The sequence below is a fragment of the Pelodiscus sinensis genome, chromosome 1 (assembly GCF_052426305.1).
Source record: "Pelodiscus sinensis isolate ZL-2025 chromosome 1, ASM5242630v1, whole genome shotgun sequence".
NCBI classification, from domain to species: Eukaryota; Metazoa; Chordata; order Testudines; family Trionychidae; genus Pelodiscus; species Pelodiscus sinensis.
In genome coordinates, this window is record NC_143052.1 from 107,979,093 (window position 1) to 108,003,723 (window position 24,631).

A 24,631-nucleotide genomic window follows, 5' to 3' on the forward strand; every position below is an offset into this window, starting at 1 on the left:
CATCCACCCTGAAACTGAACTCTCCACCCAAAATATATCAATTTTCTTACTCCTCCAAAATCAGTTCCTCCCTCCAGTATCTTTCAGGGCTCAGCTCCCCTTTATGACAGCTTTGGTGTGTCTTCTGAAAGCCTGCAATCAATCTACACAGGCTCTGTCAGCTTCTGCTCTGAACTCTCACCTCTACAGTAAGAAGAAAATAAAGGGAAGACAATTCACAGCAAGATCGCTCTGTGTTCCTCCGTCTGCCAAGCAAAGGTAAAACAAAACAAAAATCTGGCAAGTGGCCAGAAAGTTGAGCCAGAAGGGACTGTAAGTCTCTAGTGGAAAGCTGGAAACAAGAGAAATCTGCCCCACCATTCTCCAATGTATCCAAAATAAGGGGATCAATTGTAATACTGATTGGGTGCATCTAGACTGGCAAGATTTTGCGCAAAAGCAGTCACTTTTGTGCAAAAACTTGCCAGCTGTCTACACTTGCCAGCTGTCTACACTGTCTGCTTGAATTTGCGCAAGAGCACTGACTTTGTAATGTACAAAATCAGTGCTTCTTGCGCAAATACTTTGACGCTCCTGCTCAGGGATAAGCCCTCTTGCGCAAGAATACTTGCGCAAGTGGACCAGTGTAGACAGGCACCTTATTTTTTTGCACAAGAAAGCCCGATGGCTAAAATGCGCAAAATCATCCGTGCCAATCTAGAAGCACTTTTGCAAATACTTTTAACAGAAAATAATGCCATTCTAGATGCAGCCATTCTGTATTTCCCTTACCTGATGCCTTCTTTTTCACCTTTAACAAAACACTGGCCTCTCTCTGACATTAAAAAAACCCCCAAACATTTCTTTTTTCAAATGCCACATTAAAAACAGTGTTTTTTTCCTAAGAAGAAAATCTGAGGTTTTTTTCATTCCAGGCAGATCTTTCACAGATGAGGCTTGTAACAAAGTTAAAACTTCCTTAAAACTAATCCCAGTTCCCCAGTTACTGTGGGTTCATCTAAACATAGTTGTGGAACAGATTCAGCTAAATTAAAATATAGCAACCAATATAATTAAATTAGTCAAATCCCCTGGTGTGGATGCAGTTATATTATTTTATGATTTATTTAAGTGCTTATGTTGGTATACATTGCATTAATAAATGTAGTTAAATTAGTGCAAAAGCAGTCTATAGTAGACAACATTCTTAACCCCCCCCAGGGTAGTCAAATTTGTGAGATGGGAGCATTATTGCCAAATCTCATGAGTTTCACAATATTTACGCTTTTTCTTGAGGCCCCAACTCCTGTGGCAGAAAATCTCCGCTGTCCCCCTTCTCCTCCCCCCTTTTTTTAAGAGCAAGTTTCTAATCCTGGTGCAAAATGCAGGACAATGTAAATCCTGGTGATTGTGAAGTGTGAAAAGGTGACCTGCATGAACCTTCAGAACTAAGACAACAAAAGGAACCGAAAAAATATTTATTATGGAATGCCTGTTGAGTGGAGGATTTTGAAAGCATCTTAAACATCAGGGATGGTCCCTTTTTATTTGAGCCTGCATTCACATAAAGGGCTGGATTTCATGACCTCTCAAAGGTTCCTTCCAGGGCCACATTTCTATGACTGTGAGTTCATTATTTCTAAGCCAAACTCGTAATTTTTCTAGGGAGGGGGCTTGGCTCAGTGGTTTTGACTCCTGGGCCTTGGCAGTACAGGCACTGCTACCCGCTGCGGGGCTGAGCCTGGCTTTGCACCGGGCTCTGGGGAAACCTCGCTTCTCTGGCGCGTCCCTGCATTTCAGGGGGGGAAAGCAGCCCTCGCCGGGACTACATTTCCCAGCGTCCCGCGGGCGGCTTCAGGGGATCGCTACGAACTCGTCGCCTGCTGGAAAAATGGGTCGCGGCGGTGTCGCGGCCAGGCAGTGACCGCACGGGCAGCCCCGCGCGCTGGGGGCTTCGGTCGCCCGCCCCTCGCTGCAGAAGTGAAAAGCGGCCCGGCGCTGCGGAAATGGCGGACGGTCCCTAAGGAGCGGCCGAGCTGCAGGGCAGGGAGCGAGCGGCTGGGCCATGAACGGCCCGGGCTGGGACGGGGCCTGCGGGGGCGTCCGGCTTCTCCTGGACTTGTGAGTGGCTCGGACCGCGACCCCCCCCCCAGCTCCTTATTGCCCCGCCCCCTTGCATGTTTACCTCCTTAGTGACCCCCACCCCGGTTACACCCCCTTTTGCCCCCCCCGGCTTGTACTGCCCCGACCCGTTAGCCCCCCTGCATGTAATACCCCCAGCCCCTTACTGCCCCCCTGCATGTAATACCCCCAGCCCCTTACTGCCCCCCTGCATGTTATCCCAGCCCTAGCCCCTTATTGCCCTCCCCACCTTACATTCCTCAGCCCTTATTGTGTCCCAGTGACTTAACATTTTCCACCTCCTGACTTAGGTCAGTTGAACTATGTTGCTTGGAGGTGTGACTTTTCATTCCCCACAGCGAAATAGTTAGTCTGCCCTAGTTTCCTAGTGTAGCCCAAACCTCAGTTCCACACTTGGCTGTATACTGTCAGGTTTGCAGGGACAGCAGTCAAACTGATAACATATTATCTTTTGTCAATGCATCTATTTGCAAGAGGCAGTGGCACAGCCCTTCATACGATTCCCTTTATTCCATGATAAAATTACCACTGCTGCTTCAACATTATATCGAACTCTGGCTTCACAAGCAGTAATTTTCCATTTCTCCTTTGACCTCATTGTAGAGCCCCCTTAATTACTCTGCTTGTTACTCCCACTGTCCTCGTACCCATTCCCAATTAAATCTCTACTGTGATGTAAAAAGTTAATTGGTTACTTGCTAAGCATTTGGCTTATCAGAATGCTTACCAGGTAACCAATTTAGCTGTGCCAGGCTAAAGCAATCTTATCCAGCAATAAAACTAGGGCTCCTTAGGGCTGGTGGGACCCTAGCCATGTGGAGGTAGTAGGCAGGGGTGCGCCTGCATCAGGCTAGCGGGACTCAGGCTCTGGTTACACTGGGCTACCAGGCAAGACGCCAGCCATGCTAGAGGGGCCCAGGTGGGTAGGTTGGTTCTGGCCCCACCTGCCATCTGTTGGCCTACCAGTAGTTAAACCAGTGGTTCTCAACTCGTTTCAGTCCACGGGCCACCAGGCCAATCAAAAAATTTTCAAAGACCACCTCCAACACATATAGCACAGGACGAACGACACAGCAACCCGCTCGGCACGACGGCGGCAGCTACAGCGACACTCAGAGCCTCAGACAGAAGTTACTGGCAACACAATGCAGTAGCATCCTAGGTGACGTTATGGATGACGCGCCGCATGCTTGTGAACATGGCATAAAACAGCCTAATGGTGGCACCTGCTCACGCCGTGTGATTTTGGACAATGTTCCCATGGACCACTGAAAAAGTCACCATGGTCCACCAGTGATCCATGAACCACCAGTGGTCCATGAACCACCAGTTGAGAACCACAGTGTTAAACTGTATAATTTTAATCAGTTAACTATTTTAAATGGATATTTACATCTCTAATAGTGATAGCCATTAAGGTGGGGGGGAAAGAAGGTGATGTCTGCACTGCAGGCTTTTTGCGCAAGAACAGGTGTTCTTGTGCAAAAACTTGAGTGTCTACGCTGCACTCATGTTCTTGCGCAAGTACATTTACAGTAAAGCATCAGAAGAGAGGGCTTCTTGAGCAAGAGTTATTCCTGTTCCCATGAGGAATAAGCCCTCTTGCACAAGAGTTCTTGCACAAGAAGGCAGTGTGGCCGGGCAACAGGGGTTTCTTGTGGAAGAAAACCCTATGGTTAAAATGTGTGGACATGCTCTTGCGCAAGACCTTTTGTGCAAGAACTCTTGCACAAAACAGTTCTAGTGCAAGAAGCCTGCAGTATAGATGTAGCCAATGTGTCCATCAAGTTCTTCTCTCCCCCCACCATTCCCTTTGGAGCTTGCACCATAATGAAACAAACGTTTTGGATTTTAACCCTCAGATACAGCTAGTACCTATTGTTCAATAGGCTGAAGCTGGTTTTCATAAGTTTGGAAGAAAAAACTATATAAGAAGTCAATTTTCAGAGTGATTATATCATAGCATCTTGTACTTGTTCTGTATATTAATATGTTGAACAATGATGCTGAGCTCTGGTCTATTCTAGACACTTTTGCAAATACAGTAATGTTTTTGTTTGGTTTTTGTCGCGAGAATCACAGGTCCGATGATGCATACCCAAGGGGAGAAGGACAGAACCAGGTGGACAGTTCTATCAAATAAAAAATATTTATTTATGACAGTGGTGAATTTATAGTATTTATTCTAAGATTTTTTAATAGACCATGTTGTTAATGAATTTACAGTATTTATTATATTTATTCTATGATTTCTAGTTAAAAGTGTCAGAGAAATAAGGATGGGAACTGCAAGGGGAATAGTCTCTAATCTTAAAATATCCAGCTACACTAATTAAATAACAGTGATAACTACAAACTTTATGTACTACCCAAAACAACTACAACACTAAGCTTATACAACAAGAAAAAATCAAATCATACATACCAACTTACACAGCACACGGAACATTTCACAGATATTGGTTAAGTTGCGAAGGCCTTGGTTACGCCCGAGAGTCGGGGGAGGTGGCTCGGTTGATCAGGCCGGCAGCGCTTTGAAATATATGGGAAGGCACACGCATGGTGGTACGTGTGTTGCGAAGACCGCCTCCCCAAATCTGCACATCGCTTTCCCGCGCTTGCATATTACCATATATGGCCCAATGGTCACCAAGTGGGGGGGTCTGTGTCCCAGGGGTTGGGTCGAAACTGTGCAGGTTTCATGTGACCAGATAAGCCCCGCAGTTCTCAAGCCAAGGTGACGGGTGGGAGAGTCTGGGGCTATTTTCCCCTTTTCACACCTTCCCTTTTTCTAAAGGCAATGTTATGCAGGAAGGGTGCGGCCGGTTTCTCTCAAGGAGTACTGCAACCCTCTATAGCAAGAGTGGCCTGGCCAAACTTTTGTACTGGGGGCGGGGCAGTTTCTTTTCTCTAACAGTTTTGTTTTACATTTTTGCCCTGGTAGAAGCCTAATGTAGATACAGTTAGGGTACGTCTAGACTATATGCCTCTGTCGCCAGAGGCATGTAGATTAGGCTACCAGACATAGGAAAATGAAGCAGCGATTTAAATAATCGCCGCTTCATTTAAATTTACATGGCTGCCGTGCTGAGCCGACAAACAGCTGATCAGCTGTTTGTCGGCTCAGCGCGATAGTCTGGACGCACCGGTGTCGACATCAAAGGTATTTGTCGACCACCCAGGTATGCCTCCTGGTATGAGGTATACCTGGGTGGTCGACAAATACCTTTGATGTCGCCACCTGCGCGTCCAGACTATCGCGCTGAGCCGACAAACAGCTGATCAGCTGTTTGTCGGCTCAGCGCGGCAGCCATGTAAATTTAAATGAAGCGGCGATAATTTAAATCGCCGCTTCATTTTCCTATGTCTGGTAGCCTAATCTACATGCCTCTGGCGACAGAGGCATGTAGTCTAGACGTACCCTTAGATCAGGGGTGTCCAAACTTTTTTCAAAGAGGGCCAGATTTGATGAAGTGAACATGCGTGAGGGCCGACCATTTTGCCTGACATTCTTTGAACCATTAAAATTAAATGCAAATTAACTATTTTATGCAAAGTTTATTGCAAACGGCATACTTTTCATTTCGTCAAATGGATGACAAATCTAAACAGGTGTTAAATCACTTTGTCTTTCATATCTGAAGGCCAGATGAAAAAAAAATCCAGGAAGCTGAAATATATGTCAGGAACATTGTAAAGTACATTACAAATTATTGGTAATAAAGGTTGTCTGTCAACTTTTAAGTTCAAAAAATATGAACAGGAACATAACACCAAGTATACATGTTGTGTCCAAATATAACTGATTTAGACCAACTGACATTAACTGAGATTTTACAATGTATTCATCTCAATACATATGGATTCGTTGGGGGCCATAAAAGATAGATATTGCCAAATTACCTGTGGGGCCGTATTAAACTGGAACACGGGCCGCAATTGGTTCGCGGGCCAGACTTTGGACATGCCTGCCTTAGATCATCAAAAATGTTTTTGCTGGCATAGCATATTTTGTCTGGGAAACATATATAAGCAATACCAGCAAACACACACACTGGCAGGTATAAGCTATGCCCATGACTTGCTGGTACAGCTCTTCCAAAGCCATGTCCTGTAGGCAAAGGTTTAGGCCTTGTGAATACTATGCTGTTCTGTTGCCAAACAGTGGAGGTGTACACACTGCAGTGGTCCTTCCGCTCACAAAACTTTCCTGCTTTGCTATCAAAATAAAACTACCTCAATAAGAGTTGTAAAACCTTTTCCAGCTAAGTTATATTGACAAAGAATCAGTGTAGACACCACATTTGTTACACTGCAGTAACTGACCTCCAAGAGGTATCCCACAATACCCTCTGCTCTTTTGCTTATAAGAAGCACACAAGTTCTTTTTAGAGAAAAGGTAATGCTCTGTGTTCATTGAGGACATAATACAGAAATCAGCACACGTGCACGCTTTCTCTCTTTCTTGCTCTCGTTCTCTCTCTTTCTGTCTGTCCTACCAACAATGTTATAGTTACCCATCAGAGGTTCAGACTAACCTAAATTGCAACCAATTATTTACATAAGTGTTCATTTTTAAGTTGTTTTCTTGTTTTTTGAACATTTGTGCTTTTAGAGAGTTGTCCCCTGGAGATTTTATCTTTCTTGTTTGTTCCTAAGGGTTTGGGGCTCTTGCTTCACCTCTAGGCTTGTTGATTTGCTATAATGACTGGATAATATACGTAACCTTCCAGTGCCTTTGAGATCCCTGCTCCCTCTTGGTACATCTGCACCTAGAAATGACCTTCACACTTATCTAATTAACACATACATTCTTCACTCATACCAAAACACTATCACTACAAAGTACAAAACTGTCTGTAATTACAAATTACAACATTGTATAACATTGTTTACTTACGTTAACAAACGTTATATCATGTGCTGACTGTAATCTGACATTAGGACTGTACTGATCTGGTCCTTAACATCAATAACAGACACAGGCAGCCTGTCTGATGTATCTTTACTAGCAGCACTGAGGCTGTTCCTTTCTGCTAATCAGAAAGGGTGGCTGGCAGGGTACACTAAAGCATATTATACTGCATAAGGCATATGAATTATGTTTTTAAACAAACACTAAAATATTACATTTTTAGATACATGGCTATACCCTGACCACTCTGCTCACTGTTTTGAACTCCGTTGCCCTGCAGCCAGCTACATGGACATGCACGCTTCCTTTTTCAAGCCCTAAAACATTTTAAAACGGCTCAGCTTGGTTTTAGGACCACAGTGGCAGGTAGGGAAGGCTGCTGGGGCGGTGGGAGAGAGGGAACTGTTGCGCTATGCATTAGGGATATAATAGCGTATCCAGTTAAAGCAGTTGCTTATCGGTTAATGCTACCGACTATACGCAAACATTCCCCCCTCCCTCAGTGGCTCTGCAAGTAAATTTTGTAGTGGGTTTGCTGGCAGGCTGGTGTAGTTCCAGCTTGTGCTGTGTCTTGGCAGCTACCCCCACTGTGGCTCTGCATAAAGTTCCTAAGGAGCTGGCAGGCAGGCAGACTGGCTCAGTCCCAGTGGCTCCTTAGGTGCTTTTAATGCAGAGGTGCAGCGAGGTAGCTGCCAGGACCTGAGATGAGCCAGGACTGAGCCAGTCTGCCTGTTGGGGCTGGTAATTTTCACAAAGCTGAGTTAATACAGTTTCATTAAGGCTTCTGTCCCACAAACATTTAAGACATGATCCTATAGTGAGTCTAAAAACAAGTAGTTGTGTCTGTATGTCTGCACTAGAGGTTCAAATTCTGTCTGGGACTCTGGTCTGGCAACATTCGACCATGGATGTTGCTGGACTAAAGAGTCCCAGCACAGAGGTTGCCAGAGACTGGTAGCAGAGCTGGCCAGCAGGGCAGCGGAGCCCATGGGACACCAGAGCCCACAGCTGGTTGGGTGCAGGGGGTGGAGGGGCAACAGAGCTCACAGCGAGCTGGGAAGCCAGCAAGGCACTAGAGTCCATTGGGCGGGGGAGAGGGGGGCACAGCCAGCCAGGACAGGAAAGAGTGGGGGGCTGCAGAGCCCACAGCTGATGGGGCCATGGGTGCCCACATGGCTGCTGCTGGAACTTGTGGGACCAACGGGGCTGCTGGGGTCAAGGCTCCAGTGCCAGGTAGCTGGGAGAGCAGCCCAGCGGAGAGGCTGGCGACCATACCCTGCAACCTTCCCTGGTCTGGAAAACTCCCTTGGCTGGGACCAGTCAGATCTTGAGGAAGCTGGACCAGAGAAGTTATTATGACCTATCCTCCAGAGCAGTCGCAACCCCTCCCAGTTTGGTATCATCTGCAAACTTAATAAGCATACTTTCTATGCCAATATCTAAATCGTTGATGAAGATATTGAACAGAGCCGGTCCCAAAACAGACCCCCGCGGAACCCCACTAGTTATACCTTTCCAGCAGGATTGTGAGCCATTAATAACTACTCCCTGAGTACGGTTATCCAGCCAGTTATGCACCCACCTTATTTAGTCCCATCTAAATTGTATTTGCCTAGTTTATTGATAAGAATATCATGCGAGACCGTATCAAACGCCTTACTAAAGTCTAGGTATACCACATCCACCGCTTCTCCCTTATCCACAAGACTCGTTATCCTACCAAAGAAAGCTATCAGATTGGTTTGACATGATTTATTCTTTACAAATCCATGCTGGCTGTTCCCTATCACCTTGCCACCTTTCAAGTGTTTACAGGTGATTTCCTTAATTACTTGCTCCATTATCTTCCCTGGCACAGAAGTTAAACTAACTGTTTTGTTTCCTGGGTTGTTCTTATTCCCCTTTTTATAAATGGGCACTATATTTGCCCTTAACAAGTCTTCTGGAATCTCTCCTGTCTCCCATGATTTTCCAAAGATGATAGTTAGAGGCTCAGATACCTCCTCTATCAGCTCCTTGAGTATTCTAGGATGTATTCAGTTACGTAGTCTGGGATGATATATTGGTGGAAATTGCTGTGCACAAAGAAAAGATTGTGATATTACCGAAGAAAAGTCAAACATTGGGCAAAAACATCCTTAAAACTGCGATGAACTTTGTAAATGAGAAAGAAATACAGCTGGATAATCTTGTTTCTATGTATATGGATGGTGTACTTAGCATGGTTGGCAAATACAGGGGATTTCTTACTCTTGTCGAAACAGCTGAATCTCCCACTTTTGAACTTGCATTGCATTGTGCATCAGGAGGCACTTTGTGTGTAATCTTGTGGAACTGAACTCAGAAATGTAATGGGACTGGTTCATATTGTCAGTTGGATTCTTGCCTGAGCACTTAATTACTGTTAATGTCAGTTACTGCTTGAGGAAGTAGATTCTGCATACCGTGACCTACTAATGTACAGCAATGTTCACTGGTTATCTTGTGGCAAAGTTTTGTCTTGTTTTGCAACCACCATTAATGAGATTAGGTCATTTTTGGATACGAAGGGTGTCAAACACACCAAGCTTTTAGGCTTTGACTCTGTGACTCGTTGCTCAAGTTTTATTAGCTCACTGACATTACTAGTCATTTGAATGAGTTGAACCTTAAGCTACAAGGGCAAGGAAATACAGTCCTGACTGCAGCGGGTGGTGTTTGGATTTGAGTCAAAATTGACTGTCTTCATCAAAGATACTGAGACAGGCAGACTGGCACATTTTGAAAGATTACGAATGTTTTGTGATTCATATCCGAGAGAGAATCCAAATAGCAGCCTTGATTTGCAGCAGTTTGCCAGGTTTGTTTCTGAGCTTCTGATGGCATTCAAGTCTTGTTTTGTTGACTTTGCAAACACTTAAACTCTTTAAGTTTATTATTCATCCACATAAAGCATCCATTGAAGAACTGTATTTGACAGTCATTCTAGGAATCTCACTCAGTGATTTGGAAATGGAAATAGCAGAGTTCAAGGAGTTGGATATCTGAGTGGAAAAATTCATCAAGCTGAATTGTGATTTAGAATGCCTTGCTCAACAATGTGCAGAATTGGCAAAACTGCTCAAATGGGCTGACACAAAAAAAATCGGAGCATGATGATAATCTGATTCTGCAAACTAGGAAAAAACATCCTGTCACATACAACACCATGCAGAGTGTCAGCTTGGTCTTACTTTCAATATTTGCCTCCACCTGTATGTGTGAGCAGGTTTTCTCTCACTTGAATCACATTGTAATCGAGTCTCTCTTCGGGGGCCACCGGGCACCCCCCCCCCCAGTCCGAGGGTCCTCGCCCTAGTATGCCCTGCGCCTCCCGTTCCCGGTCTCTATCCCGCCGTCTCCCCAGACACGGGCCCCACTGCCGGTCCTCCCGGGGCCGGCGGCCTCACTGTCCTTGGCTCGGCTCGGGTCCAGGGTCCTTCCCGGTCCGTCCCCCGGCCGTCCCTTCCCCGGTGGGGCTTGGCTCCGTCCTGCTCCTCACCGCTCCGTTCGTCCCCTCTGGGCAGTCGGCCTCCGCTGCTGGGCTCCACGCCGCTCCCGGTGGGGTCCTGCTTGTGCCCTGCGGAGGAGGCTGAGAGCAGAATCCTCCCTGCTCTGCCCAAGCCTCCCCCTTTCCTGTTCCTTCCTCCCCCTTTTTGAATTCCCCACTCGGCGTCTGGCCGGCCCCCGCCCTTCCGAGCGCCCGCCCTGCGCTCCTGGGTTCTAGCGCTGGCCGGGTTCCGGCCGTGCCGTCCTGCGCCTGCGCGCCGGTCATGCAGGGTTCCCCTCGCTCTGCCGGCTCCGGCGCGCAGCGCTGGGTTCCTGTCCCCAGCTGACCTTCCCCGCGAGGCACGGGGCCGCGGTCCCCGTGACTGGGAGTGCGAGGGTAAGTTCCCCCGTCACACACATCAAAGGTAATTTGCACTCAAGATTGACAGAAGACAGCCTGAATGCATGCATGAAGCTGAACTCGACCAGTTATGGTGTCAACTTCAAAGAAATGTGTGAAAAGATGCAACAGAAGTCCCATTAAATAAAGTTTGAGATTACAATGTTTCATTTATGCTATTATTAATCATCATGTCAATGATTAGTAATAAGTAGTATGTTTTCAGTCATGCAAGTGGGCTTTCTTATACTGACTCTTTGTTGACCACTTGTTCTGAATTTTGATGTAGTTTGGCTTTTTGTTTTGAAAAGGTTGCTGACCCCTTCTTTAAGTTATAACGAGGAATCTATACACCAAATTTGGTGGTCCTAGCTTTTACACTTTAGAAGTTATTGAACAAACAGACACACAGACAAACTCTCTCAAATATGTAGTAGATATCTTGAAATAGCTTTCAAAACAGGTCACTGTACAGCAATGTTCTCTAATCTTTGCCATCTATCCAGAATACATTTTGTATGCACCGAGTCATATGCAAATGTGCACCACCAGTAGAAAAAAACCCCTAGCTATGGGCACTCTGCTAATCAGCTGGGTGGCACTTGAATCTTTCCAGAGCAACTGCACAATTGCATAACTTACAGGGAACACTGCTATTCAGTGAAATTCCATTTTTTGTTAGACATCTTTAACTGCATAGCATTATGGGCAAGCCTGAAAATCTTGTTTGGCCTATCTTAAGTGTCAACAAGATAATATAAAATTGCTTTGCAATTTAAAGGAAGTAAATGGTAAGACCACTGTCCATATGACTTAAAACTACATGAGTTCTAGGTGTAGGCCCACCGACTGGAATGGGGGAGAGTAGAGAGAACAACTGCATAGGGGCCTGGTATTTCAAAGTGGCCCAGAGTTCTCAGACACCTTTGAACTGTTACTTGGTCAGCAGTGGTGGCCGGCAGCTCCAGGCCCCTTTGAACTGTCGGAGGAGTGCCGTTCCACACAGCTTTGAAGGCTGTAGTGGAGCCCACCGCCGTGGTCCATGTGGCACTAAAGGCTTGGCTCCTTCCACTCTCCTCCCACCTTACCCTGGGGCCTGTGGTGGCTGTTGACTCTGCTGCATATATGTATCCAAAGGGAGCTATTGAAAAGGGTAGGGAGATTTGGGGAAATACCAGATTTTAATAATTCACTCCACTAGGGAAGAAAACACTTATTTGTGATTAGTTAGCATGTTTGAACGTCTTATCACTTGTTTTAAAGACAAATGCTAACAGAATTTCCTCAGTGGTGAGGTCAGTAAATATGTTGTCTTGTTGTTTCATGTCCTTGGGCATTTGTCTTGTATAGCAGCAATAGACAATACAGTTATATGCCACATTTATACTTATCTTGCAAGGGACACTGCTTACTTGTTTGAGATGGAAGATTAACTCGGCAACAAAATTGTGGGTAATGTTCACTGAATTTTGAAAATTATATGTTTAAGCCTATCATTCTGTTTCCAAGGAAGTTGAATGTTTATTGTGCCTAGTTTCCACATGCTGTTTTATGGGAGCTGGCCCTTTCCAGGGAGTCCGGGACCAGCCTATCTGTGATAGGCTCCACTGGGGAGAATGAGCTAACCTAGGTTCACTTGTCAGTAGTTAACTACCAAGGTGGCAGGGCTGCAGTTAGTTAGAACACCAGAGCCTCATAGAGACTTATGAGGGCCAAGGCAGGGAGCTCCAGAATACTTAGAGAGGAAGGGACTTGTCAGGAGAGCTGGTTAGCGAAGTCACTAAAAAAGGGTAGCTAGGAGAGGTATTTCTGGAGTAGGTTCCAAAAGGGCTATGAGCCGCAAATCCCTGGAAAGACTCAATCATAGCAAGAAGAATTTACCAGACAGTGGCGAGAGATCCAGATCCCAGAGGAATCGTATGTTGTGCCAGATAATCGCTGCAATGGTTTGACTGCTGCCGCAACTCTAAGTCTAGTGAAGGAACCTTTCCCTGGGTAGCAGCAGTAGGTCTAACTGCAGAAGGGGTGTCCCAATCAAGAGGTGAAGAAGCTGGGCAGAGGAAGTGGACATAGATGGGAAATACAGACTAATATTTGCTTGTTCCTTCCAGCTAGGATGCTGAAGCTGAAAATTTGTTTTGTGTGTTGGGCTTTGGATTAAATGAATTACATCCCTGAAGGGGCGCTGCTGACTATAGATAAGCCTAACTGAATTATGTTTTAGAAGCCAGACTGGAATGGTGCAATAAAAGGTGTGGGAGAAGAACAGTTGAAAATATGTAGTGAGAGATTTGATAGCTTATCGGGTCACTGCAATCTTAGATAGCGTCCTAGGAAAAGGAGGGATAACGTTAATGTTTTCCTTTAGAAAGTTGGTCTGCACAGAGTTTGGAATACTAATGTCAGTAAAAATGGATGAACTTTGGACAACACACAGGCACACACATAATTTATCCACTTTGAATGTATTCTTGTTTATTCCTGACCAGTCCAAATGGAAACAACATATGGAGGTGAGCCCAAATATAGGTCACATGTAGGCCGTGGGTATCCAAAAAGCCATAGCTCTTATTAAGAATTTTAAGGACTAGTTGACTATCTGCTAAGCAAATGCTTATCAGATGGGGGTGTTAAGTTGACTAGTTGACTACCTGATAAGCATTTGCTTATCAGATAGTCGACTAGTCAATTTAACACCCCCCTTCCCTTGCTGCCTCTATCACATAGAGGCAGCAAAGGTGGGGGGAGAAGGGATACTTGAAAGCAGCAGTGCTGCACAGCTGAGCCGGCCCCTTGAGACACTGAGGTATCCCCAGCTGATCCTGGATTCTGCTGGGGAGTTCCCTGCTGACCCCCAGGCTCCCTAGCTTTGAAATGCATAAGAGCACCCGCTGGGGACTCTTGTACATTTCAAAGTAAGCACACCCGTGTGCAGCCCGGAGTCAGCGGACTTTCCACAGCATTCTGGATTCCTCCTTTGAAATGTACAAGAGCCTCAGTGGAGGCTCTTGTACATTTCAAAGGAGAAATGAGGAAGTGTCTATCAACTAGTAGAGTAGTCATGGAAATTCCATCGACTACTCGACTAGTCAGTTAGCTGTAATTTAACATCGTTGGCTCTTATCGACCATACCAATTTCTAAATGTCAGACCACAACTCAATGGAAGTAACAGTAAGAAATTAGCAAAGAGGAGAAAATCATTAAATTATTGCAACCCCTCTATACTGAGTAATAGTATCTTCAGTCTTTATTAAGAATCTCAGAAAACTCCCAAAATAACTATTTCAAAATAAGTTTATTCTTCTTCACAAGCAGGAGTTATTATTTCAAAATAACAGCCTTAGTAGTATGGATGCTCTCCTTGTTATTTCAAAATAACTCCCCAGTGTAGACATGCCCTTAGTCTGTAAGGGTGTGTCTAAACTACAGGGTTTTGTCGACAAAAGTGAACTTTTGTTGACAAAACTATACCTGTGTCTACGCTGCCGTGGAGTTCTGTTGACATAACGTCGACAGAACTCAGCACTTTTGTTGATGGCTGTAAACCTCATTCTACAAGGAATAACGCCTTTTGTCGACAGAGTTCTGTCGACAGAAGGCGTTAGTGCATCTACACTGTCCTTTGTGTCTACACTGTCATGTTGACAAAGCGGCTTGCTTTGTCGACAGAACTGGATGTAGTCTAGACGCTCTTTGTTAACAGAAGCTTTGTCAACAGTATCTGTCGACAAAACTTCTGTCGACAAAAGCCTGTAGTCTAGATGTACCTGAAGGTGCTACAAGACTACTTGTTTTTCTTTATTGAGAAATTTATACAAACGTGGCAATTACTGTGTGTATTCTTGTATCAGATATTTCTTACTCCAAAAGAGCAGTGCAAATTGATTATTAAAGATATACAGGAGAGAGAGAAATGAGAAAATAATGAAGAAGTTATGGCAACAGCATTATCCGTGAAACTCCAAACTGTTGTGAAGGAATATAGATAATACAAGGTGGAGCTTGGTGTACAAATAAGAAGGTAGTTAGTTAGTGGTTAATTAAAATTGGTTATAATTAGCTTTGCTGTTAGCTCAGTTAAAGTTGTTTTTATAAGATTAAAGGGTTTTTGTGTTAGTTAAAACTTCAAAATAGTTTAAGGGATTTGAAACCACTGTAACAGGAAGGCTTCTAACCACTGTGAGAGGATGTATCTCAGACAAGTAGAGCACTGATTCACACATAGGTAGAGACTATTAAAGGAGGATTACAGCAATTAGTTTTAGTGAAGAGGGCCCCTTGGACAGCCAAGATCTTGGAATGCCTGTAGGATGATGTGGTATGTCCCCCTTCTAGCTCTGCTGTAAATAACTAACAGTTAAAATCTTGTACCCTAATGTTATCTCTATATATAAAAAGGTTTTTTCTGCCATGTGACATAATGATGTCATCAGCAAAGCAAAAGCAGCCTGGGTGGTGGGAAAGGGGGGTTGGCGAGTGTAGCGAGCAGAGAACTCAACCCCCTAGTAATATGGTGTAGTAAAAATCTTAAATGAATCAAACATAGAGTCTCTCTGAGTAGAAATTCCATGCTTGAATAATGAGAATAGCAAAAGGAATATACTACCCACCAGCTCATCAGGATGGTGATGATGTTTATGAAAAGCTCATAGCAATTACAGAGGCTACAGAAATAAGTAGTAATGGGTGATTTCAACTATCCTCATCTGCAGGTCACCTCAAGACAGGATGCAGAGACAAACTTCTAGACACCATCGATCAGTGGTTTTCAACCTTTTTTTTTCTCATGATACGGTTGAAGAAAATTGTTGATGCCTGTAGCCTATAAATCTAACCTTGCCTTTAAGCTGGTGTATTCTCTATAAACTTTTCACTGTTTCTATTCTATTCTAGCAGTAATGCAAGAACTTACAGGGATCTTATCCTGTAAGAAGTTATCTTTGGCAGTAGATAGATTAATTATAAATAAGATATAATATTTTTGAAATATGGTAGTACAGGCAGTCCCCGGGTTACGTACAAGATAGGGACTGTAGGTTTGTTCTTAAGTTGAATCTGTATGTAAGTCGGAACTGGGGTCCAGATTCAGCCGCTGCTGAAACTGATCAGTTTCAGCAGCGGCTGAATCTGGACGCCAGTTCTGACTTACATACAGATTCAACTTAAGAACCCCAGGCATCCCCAAGTCAGCTGCTGCTGAAACTGATCAGCGGCTGATTCCAGGAAGCCCGGGGCAGGGGCTTCCTGTAGTCAGCCACTGGTCAGTTTCAGCAGCGGCTGACTTGGGGACTCCTGGGGCAGAGCAGCTGGGGTGCTGCTGGGTTGGTCCAGTAGCGCCGCTGCTCCTCGGCGCTACTGGACCAACTCAGCAGCACCCCAGCTGCTCTGCCCCAGGTGTCCTGATTCAGCCACTGCTGAAACTGATCAGCAGCGGCTGAATCAGGACTCCTGGGGCAGAGCAGCTGGGGTGCTGCCAGGTTGGTCTAGTAGCACCAAGGAGCGGTGCTGCGGGACCAACCGGCAGCGCCCCACCTGCTCTACCACAGGCCTGGGGCTTTGCTCCATGTCTCTAAAAATGTAATATTTTAGTGTTTGTTTAAAAACATAATTCATATGCCTTATGCAGTATAATATGCTTTAGTGTACCCTGTCAGCCACCCTCTGCCGACCAGGGAGACAGGGAGCAAAGCCGCGGAGCCCGAGGGCAGCAGGACAGCCACGGCGCGTCTGGGCTGTCCTGCTGCCCCCGTGCTCCGCGGCTTTGCTCCAGACGCCTGTGGTACAGCAGCTGGGGTGCTGCCGGTTGGTCCCATAGCGCCGCTCTGGGCGCTACTGGACCAACCTGGCAGTACCCCAGCTGCTCTGCCCCAGGCGTCCTGATTCAGCCACTGCTGGTCTGGGCTGTCCGCTGCCCGCGTGTTCCGCCGGTTTGCTCCCCGTCCCCCTGGTCTGCAGACCAGGGAGACGGGGAGCAAAGCAGAGCAAAGCCGCGGAGCACGCGGGCAGCGGACAGCCCAGACACGTCTGGGCTGTCCGCTGCCTGCGTGCTCCGCCACTTTGCTTCCTCTCCCTGGTCTGCTGGAGACCAGGGAGATGGGCCCCGTTCGTAACTGCAGATCCGACATAAGTCAGATCCGCGTAACTCGGGGACTGCCTGTATAGAATTAAATATTAAATATATAGAATAAAAGATTAAGGAATTATAGTCTAAATGATAGAATGTGCTGTGTCAATCACAAAGCCAACACCCAAAAGCCAACATGTATTGTTTCTATGGCCTAAAAATAGAATTATCATACATAGTATCAGATGCTAATCTCACAGCATTATGACATAATTTTCTGAGTTTGAAAAATACTCTGACTTGAAGGGGTAAATATCCTCATTTCTCAGAAAAGTAGGAATGGTGCATGACTTGTGGTATTTTTCTGAATGTTAGTCAAAAACACCCGTGTTCGCAAGCACATACTGTGACGACTCATGCATATTCAAAGAAGTGTCTTAATTTAATTCTCCAATTAAACATGAGCACCTACAATTATTTTATGGTGCAGAAATCTGTTTTTGGCCTTGAGGGTTGGCTCCTGAATTACATCAAACAGGCCTATAAACCCACATGACCAATAGTGTGAAGCACATTTCATAATTGTCATTCTCATTCTTTCCTTCCTTTCTAAACTTTCATTACAACTACTATCCTATCTAAGTCTTCAGTTTCTTATGCTATCATAATCTTACTGAGACCCCTGCTATACCAATGAAGTAGGCTGGTGCTCTAACTCCTCAAGGTCATGAGGAGGATGTGAGTATTGTGTTCTATTAGAACGTAAGAGCATAAGAACGGCCATACTGGGTCAGACCAAAGGTCTAGCTAGCCCAGTATTCTTTTTAATAGTGACCAATGCCAGGCAACCAGAGGGAGTGAACAGAACAAGTATTCATCAAGTGATCCCTCTCCTATCATCCATTTCCAGCCGCTGCCAAACAGAGGCGAGGGACACCATTTCTACCCATCCTGGCTAATAGCCTTTAATGGACCTAACCTCTATGAATTTATCAAGCTCTTTTTTTAACCCTGTTAAAGTCCTGGTCTTCACAGCATCTAATTGTGAATCTCAGCTGTATACTTAGGCTATATACATGGTGCCACCTGGGCTAATTGGCTCAATGTATGTAGTTATTGCCTTATGCCTTTTACTGTGTGTATTTTTAGTACCTATTGCAGAAAAGATTGTTATAAGTTTGTACCAGACATATTATATGCGTGGTTGTTGTGGGTTCCCAAATTCCCCTGATGTAGACTTCAGTAACTTTTGTGACCAGGAGCCGGGGGACAAACCTTGTAAACTTTCTAGGCAGATTCGGCAAGCCAAAAATCCAAATGATGGTTCAAACCCTTCTCTCCCCTCCCCCGGTTTACATGCCTACGACCCAACATAATTTTACTAAAGTGTGGGCTTTAGGGTGGGGCTGAGGATGAGAACTTTGGGCTGTAGGAGGGGCTCTGGCTTGGGGGGCCAGAGCTGGGACAGGAGGGGCTTACCTTGAGCAGCTCCCAGTTACCTGTACAGCTGGGGTGCTAAGACAGATTTCCTGCCTTTTCAGGCATCATAGACCATGCTGTGCCCCAGAAGCAGCCAGTAGCACGTTCCCAGCCAAAGGGATTGTGGAGCTAGTGCTCAGGGCAGGGGCAGTGCATGAGGACCTGTGCACTCTCTCCTTTCTTCCCCACCCCTAAAGCCGGGCATGTTGCCGGCCACTTCTAGGGCCCAGCACAATCTGTGGTAGCAGGACAGGCAAGTAGCCTGCCATAGCACCACCACTGGTCTTCTGATTCCCCTGCAGCAATGAGATCCAGTGCCTGATATTCCATGACCCACTGGGTTATGACCGGTAGTTTGAAAACCACTGCCATAAATGATTGCTTTTTGGAGCAGCTAGTCCTGGAAGCCACAAGATGAGAAGCAATTCTTAGTTTTGTCCTAAGTGGAACAAAGGATCTGATCCAAAAGGTGAATATATCTGAACCGCTTGAGGATAGTGTAATTAAATTTAACATCCTTGTAAGGGAGTAAATAACCAAAAAACCCACCATGATATCATTTAACTTTGAAAAAGGGAACTATACAGAAATAAAGAAGCTAGTTAAATGAGCAAATTAAAAGGGCCAATCACAAGAGTGAACTGCCTACAACCAGCATGGAAACATTTAAAAAACACCATAATAGAGACTAACGCTAAATGCATACTCTACCACACAGAAAACAATAGGAGGAAAAAAATGCCACAATGGTTAAACAATAGAGTCTGAAAGGCAGTCAGTGAGAAAATTGGAAATGGATTCTTATTGAGTCAAATAAAAAGGAGCACAAACTCTGGCAAGTTAAGTGTAAAAGCATAGCCTGGCAGAACAAAAGACTATAAAGAGCTACCAACAAAAGAAACAGAAACTAAGAACAATGTTTTAAAGTACAGCAGAAACAAGAATAGTGATAGAAATGTAGCCGTGTTAGTCTGGTGTAGCTGAAACAAAATACAGGACTATGTAGCACTTTAAAGACTAACAAGATGGTTTATTAGGTGATGAGCTTTCGTGGGCCAGACCCACTTCCTCAGATCAAATAGTGGAAGAAAGTAGTCACAACCATATATACCAAAGGATACAATTTTAAAAAAATGAACACACATGAAAAGGACAAATCACATTACAGAACAGAAGGGGGATGGGGGGGGGGGGGGAAGGAAGGTGAATGCCAGTGAGTTAATGATATTAGAGGTGGGGAAGGGGAAATGTCTGTGAGTTAATAGTATTAGAGGTGATAATTGGGGAAGCTATCTTTGTAATGTGTAAGATAGTTGGGGTCTTTGTTAAGTCCGGTGCGGAGGGTGTCGAATTTTAGCATGAATGCCAGTTCAGAGGATTCCCTTTCAAGTGCAGATTTGAATATCTTCTGAAGTAGGATGCAGGTTAGCAGGTCATTCAGACAGTGTCCTTTCTGGTTGAAATGACAAGCAACTGTTTTTTCTTTGTGATCCAATGTCTGTTTTGTGGGCATTGATTCTTTGGCGAAGTGTCTGAGACGTTTGTCCAATGTATAAACCTCAACTACCCACCCGGAGAAATAAAAAAGCAAATTGAAAGAGCCAAACGAATACCTAGAAACCATCTACTACAAGACAGACCCAAGAAAACCAACAATAGAACACCACTTGTCATCATCTACAGCTCCCAACTTAAACCTGTCCAACACATTATCAATAGATTACAGCCTATACGGGAACAATTCTTCAAATTGTTTTTCACTGAAGAGGATGTGAGGGTGATTCTGACACTTAAGTGTTTTTAGTAGATGACAAATCTGAGGAAATTGAGGAAGTTTTGGGACAAACCGATACATTAAACAGTAATAAATCAACAGAACCAGATGATGGTATTTATCTAAGAATAGTAGCCGAAAGTCTGAGAGTCTGTAACGCTGAAAGGCTGGCTGTTCCCTCTGGGGGGCACTGTTGCCTGAAATGCTGGCTCTTCCCTCTGGGGGCAGCTGTTGCCTGAAATGCTGACTGTTCCCTCTGGGCTGCGCTGTTGCATGCTGGCTGTTCAGTCTGGGTGACCCGTGCTGCATGGAGAGTGCAGGGCCCAAACGGCCACTTGTGCCGCTTGCTCCCCCACAACGGCCTGGCTGAGCGGTGCAGAAGTCAGCCGAGCGCCACAGCGGCAGGGGCGGAGGGGCGGGGCGGTGACATAGATGGCTGGGGGCGGGGTCTGGCCGTGTACGTCACCGCCTCGCCCCCCTTCACCTCCCGCCATGGCGCTCGGCTGACTTCTGCGCCACTCAGTCGGGCCGCCCAAACGGACGCTTACTCCCCTGCGGTAGCCCGGCTGAGTAGTGCAGAAGTCAGCCGAGCGCCACGGCAAGAGGCAAAGGGGGATCATGACATGCGGTGTGACAGCGGCTCCAGGCCCCACCCGCTGGCCGTGAACGTCACCACCCCGCCCCCCTTGGCCTCCCGTTGTGGCGCTCGGCTGACTTCTGCGCTGCTCAGCCAGGCTGCCGCATGGAAGCAAGTGGCACAAGCGACTGGGCTCCATGCCTCGCATGCAGCACGGGAAGTGAGGCGCCCAAACAGCCATTTGGACTCCGCGGTCCCCTGAGTGAGAGACAGGAGGGGGAGGAGAAGAGAAAGAGAGAGACAGAGAGAGAAACAGGAGGTGGAGGAGAACTGAGAGAGAGAGAGAGGGAGAGGCAGTAGGAGGAGGAGAGAGAGAGAGACAGAGCGAGAGACCGGAAGCTCAGGAGAGAAGACCGATGTGGAGGAGAGACCTGAAAATCCCATTGTGTGATGGGCTAATTGCCAAGTTTGTCTAAGAATTCTTAAGGAATTCAACAGAGATGTCTGGTGTCTGCTGATGGGGGAGAAGGAGTTGAGTCATGCTGCCCCTCCTTCCATCCCAAGTTAGGTCTCCCTCTTACCTTCAGCAGCCCCTCAGCTATTTGCTGCTGCCTCTCCCAATGGGGTGCAGCTCCCATCTTGCTCGCTCCAGCAGTTGCTGTGCCAGGAGGGAATCTGGTCATATAATGTGGCCAAGCAGCAGTAAAACCTGCCAAAAATGGGGAGGAGGGGGAATGTGACCCTATATTCCTGTCCTCTCTGGCCCCCGAGACTCAGCATTGGGGAGCCCATGTTGGTGCTCTAGTTCTCCTGCCACCCACCCACAGGACTGGAGCACACGAAATCTATTAGCCGGAGCCCCCTAAGCTCTGGTATACAAAGGGAATTTGGGGAGCATCTTTCTCCTTCTCAGGGGCTTTTCACTTTGCTTCTCAGTTGTGTGTTGCCCCCGACTTATTTTTGTCTGGTTCAGTGGCCCCGATCCAAAAAAGATTCAGATACTAGAGAATTAAAAAATAATTTGTAAAACTTTTGTTTGTGGATGTCAAATATTTTGTTTAATTAGTTTCTACTGAATTATATTCAAATGATTGGTATTGCCTGTCTGAGGGTATGTCTACACAGCAAAGTTATTTCAAAATAACAGCCCTTATTTCAAAATAACTTTCCTAGCGTCTCCACAGCCAAACAGCTATTTCAGAATTAATTCGAAATAGTGGAGTGCTTATTTCAAATTTGGTAAATCTCATTCCATGAGGAATAACGCCAAATTCAAAATACTTATTTCGAAATAAGTGCTGTGTAGACACTCATATCAAAATGGGGGCCTCCAGCCTTCCCAGGGTGCCCTGGTGGCCACTCCAGACTCAACCAAGAACACTCCTCTCCCTCCCCTTCCCCGGAGCCCTTAAAGGGGTTGACTCTGGCCACAGTACCTGTGCCAGCTCCAAGCCTACCAGCCCAGAGCCAGCAGTCAGTGCCCCTGACCCAGTGGCCCCAAAACAGGAGCCAGCAAGCCACTGGCAGCCAGCCCTCCACCGCTCCCCAGGAGAAGTTTGCCAGCTCCCAGGAGCCTGCCAGGGCCCGGAAAAGGCGGGTGCCTTCCTGGTCCAGGGTGGAAATCATGGACCTTATTCAGGTTTGGGGGAGATACCCCCAACGTCCATGATCTCCGCATTAGACAGAGGAACGTGGCTGTCTATGGTAGGATAACTGCCAGCCTGGTCACCAAAGGCTACATATGAACCCAGAAGCAGGTTTGCATGAAAATCAAGTTGGTCCAGCGAGAACCCCAACTCAGCTTCCCCTCCCCTTCTTCCCTGAGCTCCCCCCTTCCAGCTCCCTCCTCCCAGGTTTCCCCCTCCCCTCTCCCACCCTTTCTCCTCCCCTCTCCTTCCTCCTTTCCCCAGTCTCACCAGAGTTTCATTCTCCCCCTCCCCCCAGTTTTGTTAAATAAAGAGAGTTTGTGTTCATGAAAATACATGTATTTTATTTGACATGAGGAAGGGGGGTTAGGGAGGGGTAAGTGGAAGGATGGGAGGGAGGAATGAGGCACAAGCCCCCAGTGGGACAGACCAGGGAGGCTCTTAGTACTCCTCAGGGTTAAGCTCTTCCGCAGGGATTCCTAGATACTGACAGCCCCCCGATGGACCTCCTGGATGGCAGCCTGCAGAAAGTGCAGCCAGGCTCGCAGCAACGCATCCTCGAGACGCACCAGAGTGCCCGGGGCAGCTCTGGCTTCATGTTGCAGAGTGCTGTGGTGTTCCGAGTGAGGGTAACCAGAGCATGCAGAGACAAAATGCTTTGCTGACCCTCATCAAGGTAGGCAAGCAAGCAGGGAAACCTGAGAACTGGCTTTCTGGGGGGCGGTCCCTTAAAGCACAGGCCTCAGCCTCAGGCAGCAGCCACACAAAGTAACTCCTGGCCTGATGCCCTGCCAAATGTGGTTCTAGCCAGCTTTAAATGTGATTCAGCATCCACTCAGTGTGGATGCTTTATTTTGAAATAGCAAAAAGCTATTTCAAAATGCATTTTGTGTGTAGACACATTATTTTGAAATAAGATATTTCGAAATAACGCTGTAGTGTAGACATACCCTGAGTTAATAACTCAACATTGTCAAAATAACAGGCTCATTGGTAATTTCAGAGTAAATAATTCCAAAATAGAGATTGCTGCAGCACTATACAAAAAGAAAAGAGTTATGGAACTAAGAGCTGAATGTGTCTCCTGCTTCTGGGAAGGACTCTGTTTTCATTACCCAAGTTAACTTTCCATACTGTAGCCAGATGGACACATGCTCCCTCTCCCTTCTCCCCCATTGGAGTGTGGCTGCCTGGACACAAACTCCTGTTCCTCTGCTTGTTTTGTACTTCTAGCTCTTGCAGCTAAAACTTGACTAGTTCCTGTTAAGCAAATGCGGTCTAGACAGGTTCTGCTAATAGAGTTACCTGTTAAGGCTAAGTTCTTATTTTTAAAGCCATTAAGCTGATGCAGTTTAGATAATTTCTGTTAGCTAAGCAAATGTGGTTTAAGTAGCTTCTTATGTCAAAACAGTAAGGCTAAATGTTTGCTTGAAAGCTACATTAAATAGAATTCACCTTTATGAATATTTATGTGACCTATGGAATGAGTGAGGAAGTGTGAATGAGAAACATCCAATCACAAGGCAGTCCAGCTCTTCCTGACCTTTTGAGGCAAGGGAGGATCCTTCAAGTGTATAAATTAACGTGACGAGCGGCCAGGAGTCTCTCTTTCTCTCTCTTTCAGACAAGATGTAACATCACAGCAGAAACCTGGGACCAGCCCAGAGAATAAAGCCCTTGCAGATCCAAAGGGATCTCCAGGGATCACTGTGGCTTCGCGGTCAATATCCATGAAGCTGTTGCCTGGCCAAACTGCCAGCATGAATGTGATGTATGTGTGCGAGTATCACTTTACCTTTAAGAATCTGTACCAATAAACAACCTCAAAAGCAATACTGCTCCAGCCTACCCTTTGTCCAGGTTTGTTCCTCAGTAGGTCTGAGGAAGTGCAACACATACCAGTATCATTATATTGGGGGTATACAAAGGAAACCTCATTGCCAATAATACTCTCCAAGAAACATAGGTTGTAATGTCATTTCTGTACATTCTTAGTTTACCTTATTTATGTGAGATGGCATGATTATTTACAGCAGAGACAACTAACAATTCGTTGAGCTATCTCTCAGTGAGTCCTTGTTGTAACCGGATGCGGCGCCCTCCTCCCCTCATCTGCTCTTTTGGCTGCAGCTTAAATAGTTCCTGT

At 45.9% G+C, this 24,631-nt stretch overlaps 1 protein-coding gene across 4 annotated transcripts in view; it reads left to right on the forward strand.

Annotated features, from left to right (window-relative positions):
- Positions 1 to 1,790: 1,790 nt before the first annotated feature.
- Positions 1,791 to 24,631, forward strand: part of AMN1 (antagonist of mitotic exit network 1 homolog) — a 61,571-nt gene continuing 38,730 nt past the window's right edge. Inside the window, exon 1 of one of the 4 annotated variants that reach the window (XM_075940491.2) lies at positions 1,791 to 2,100. In XM_075940491.2, coding sequence (XP_075796606.1) covers positions 2,045 to 2,100 — 56 coding nt within the window. In that variant the 5' untranslated portion in view covers positions 1,791 to 2,044. Of the gene's footprint in view, positions 2,101 to 2,335; positions 4,687 to 22,067; positions 23,162 to 24,631 lie in introns of those variants that run through there. The other 3 variants (XM_075940483.2, XM_075940501.2, XM_075940511.2) reach the window with 3 other exon arrangements.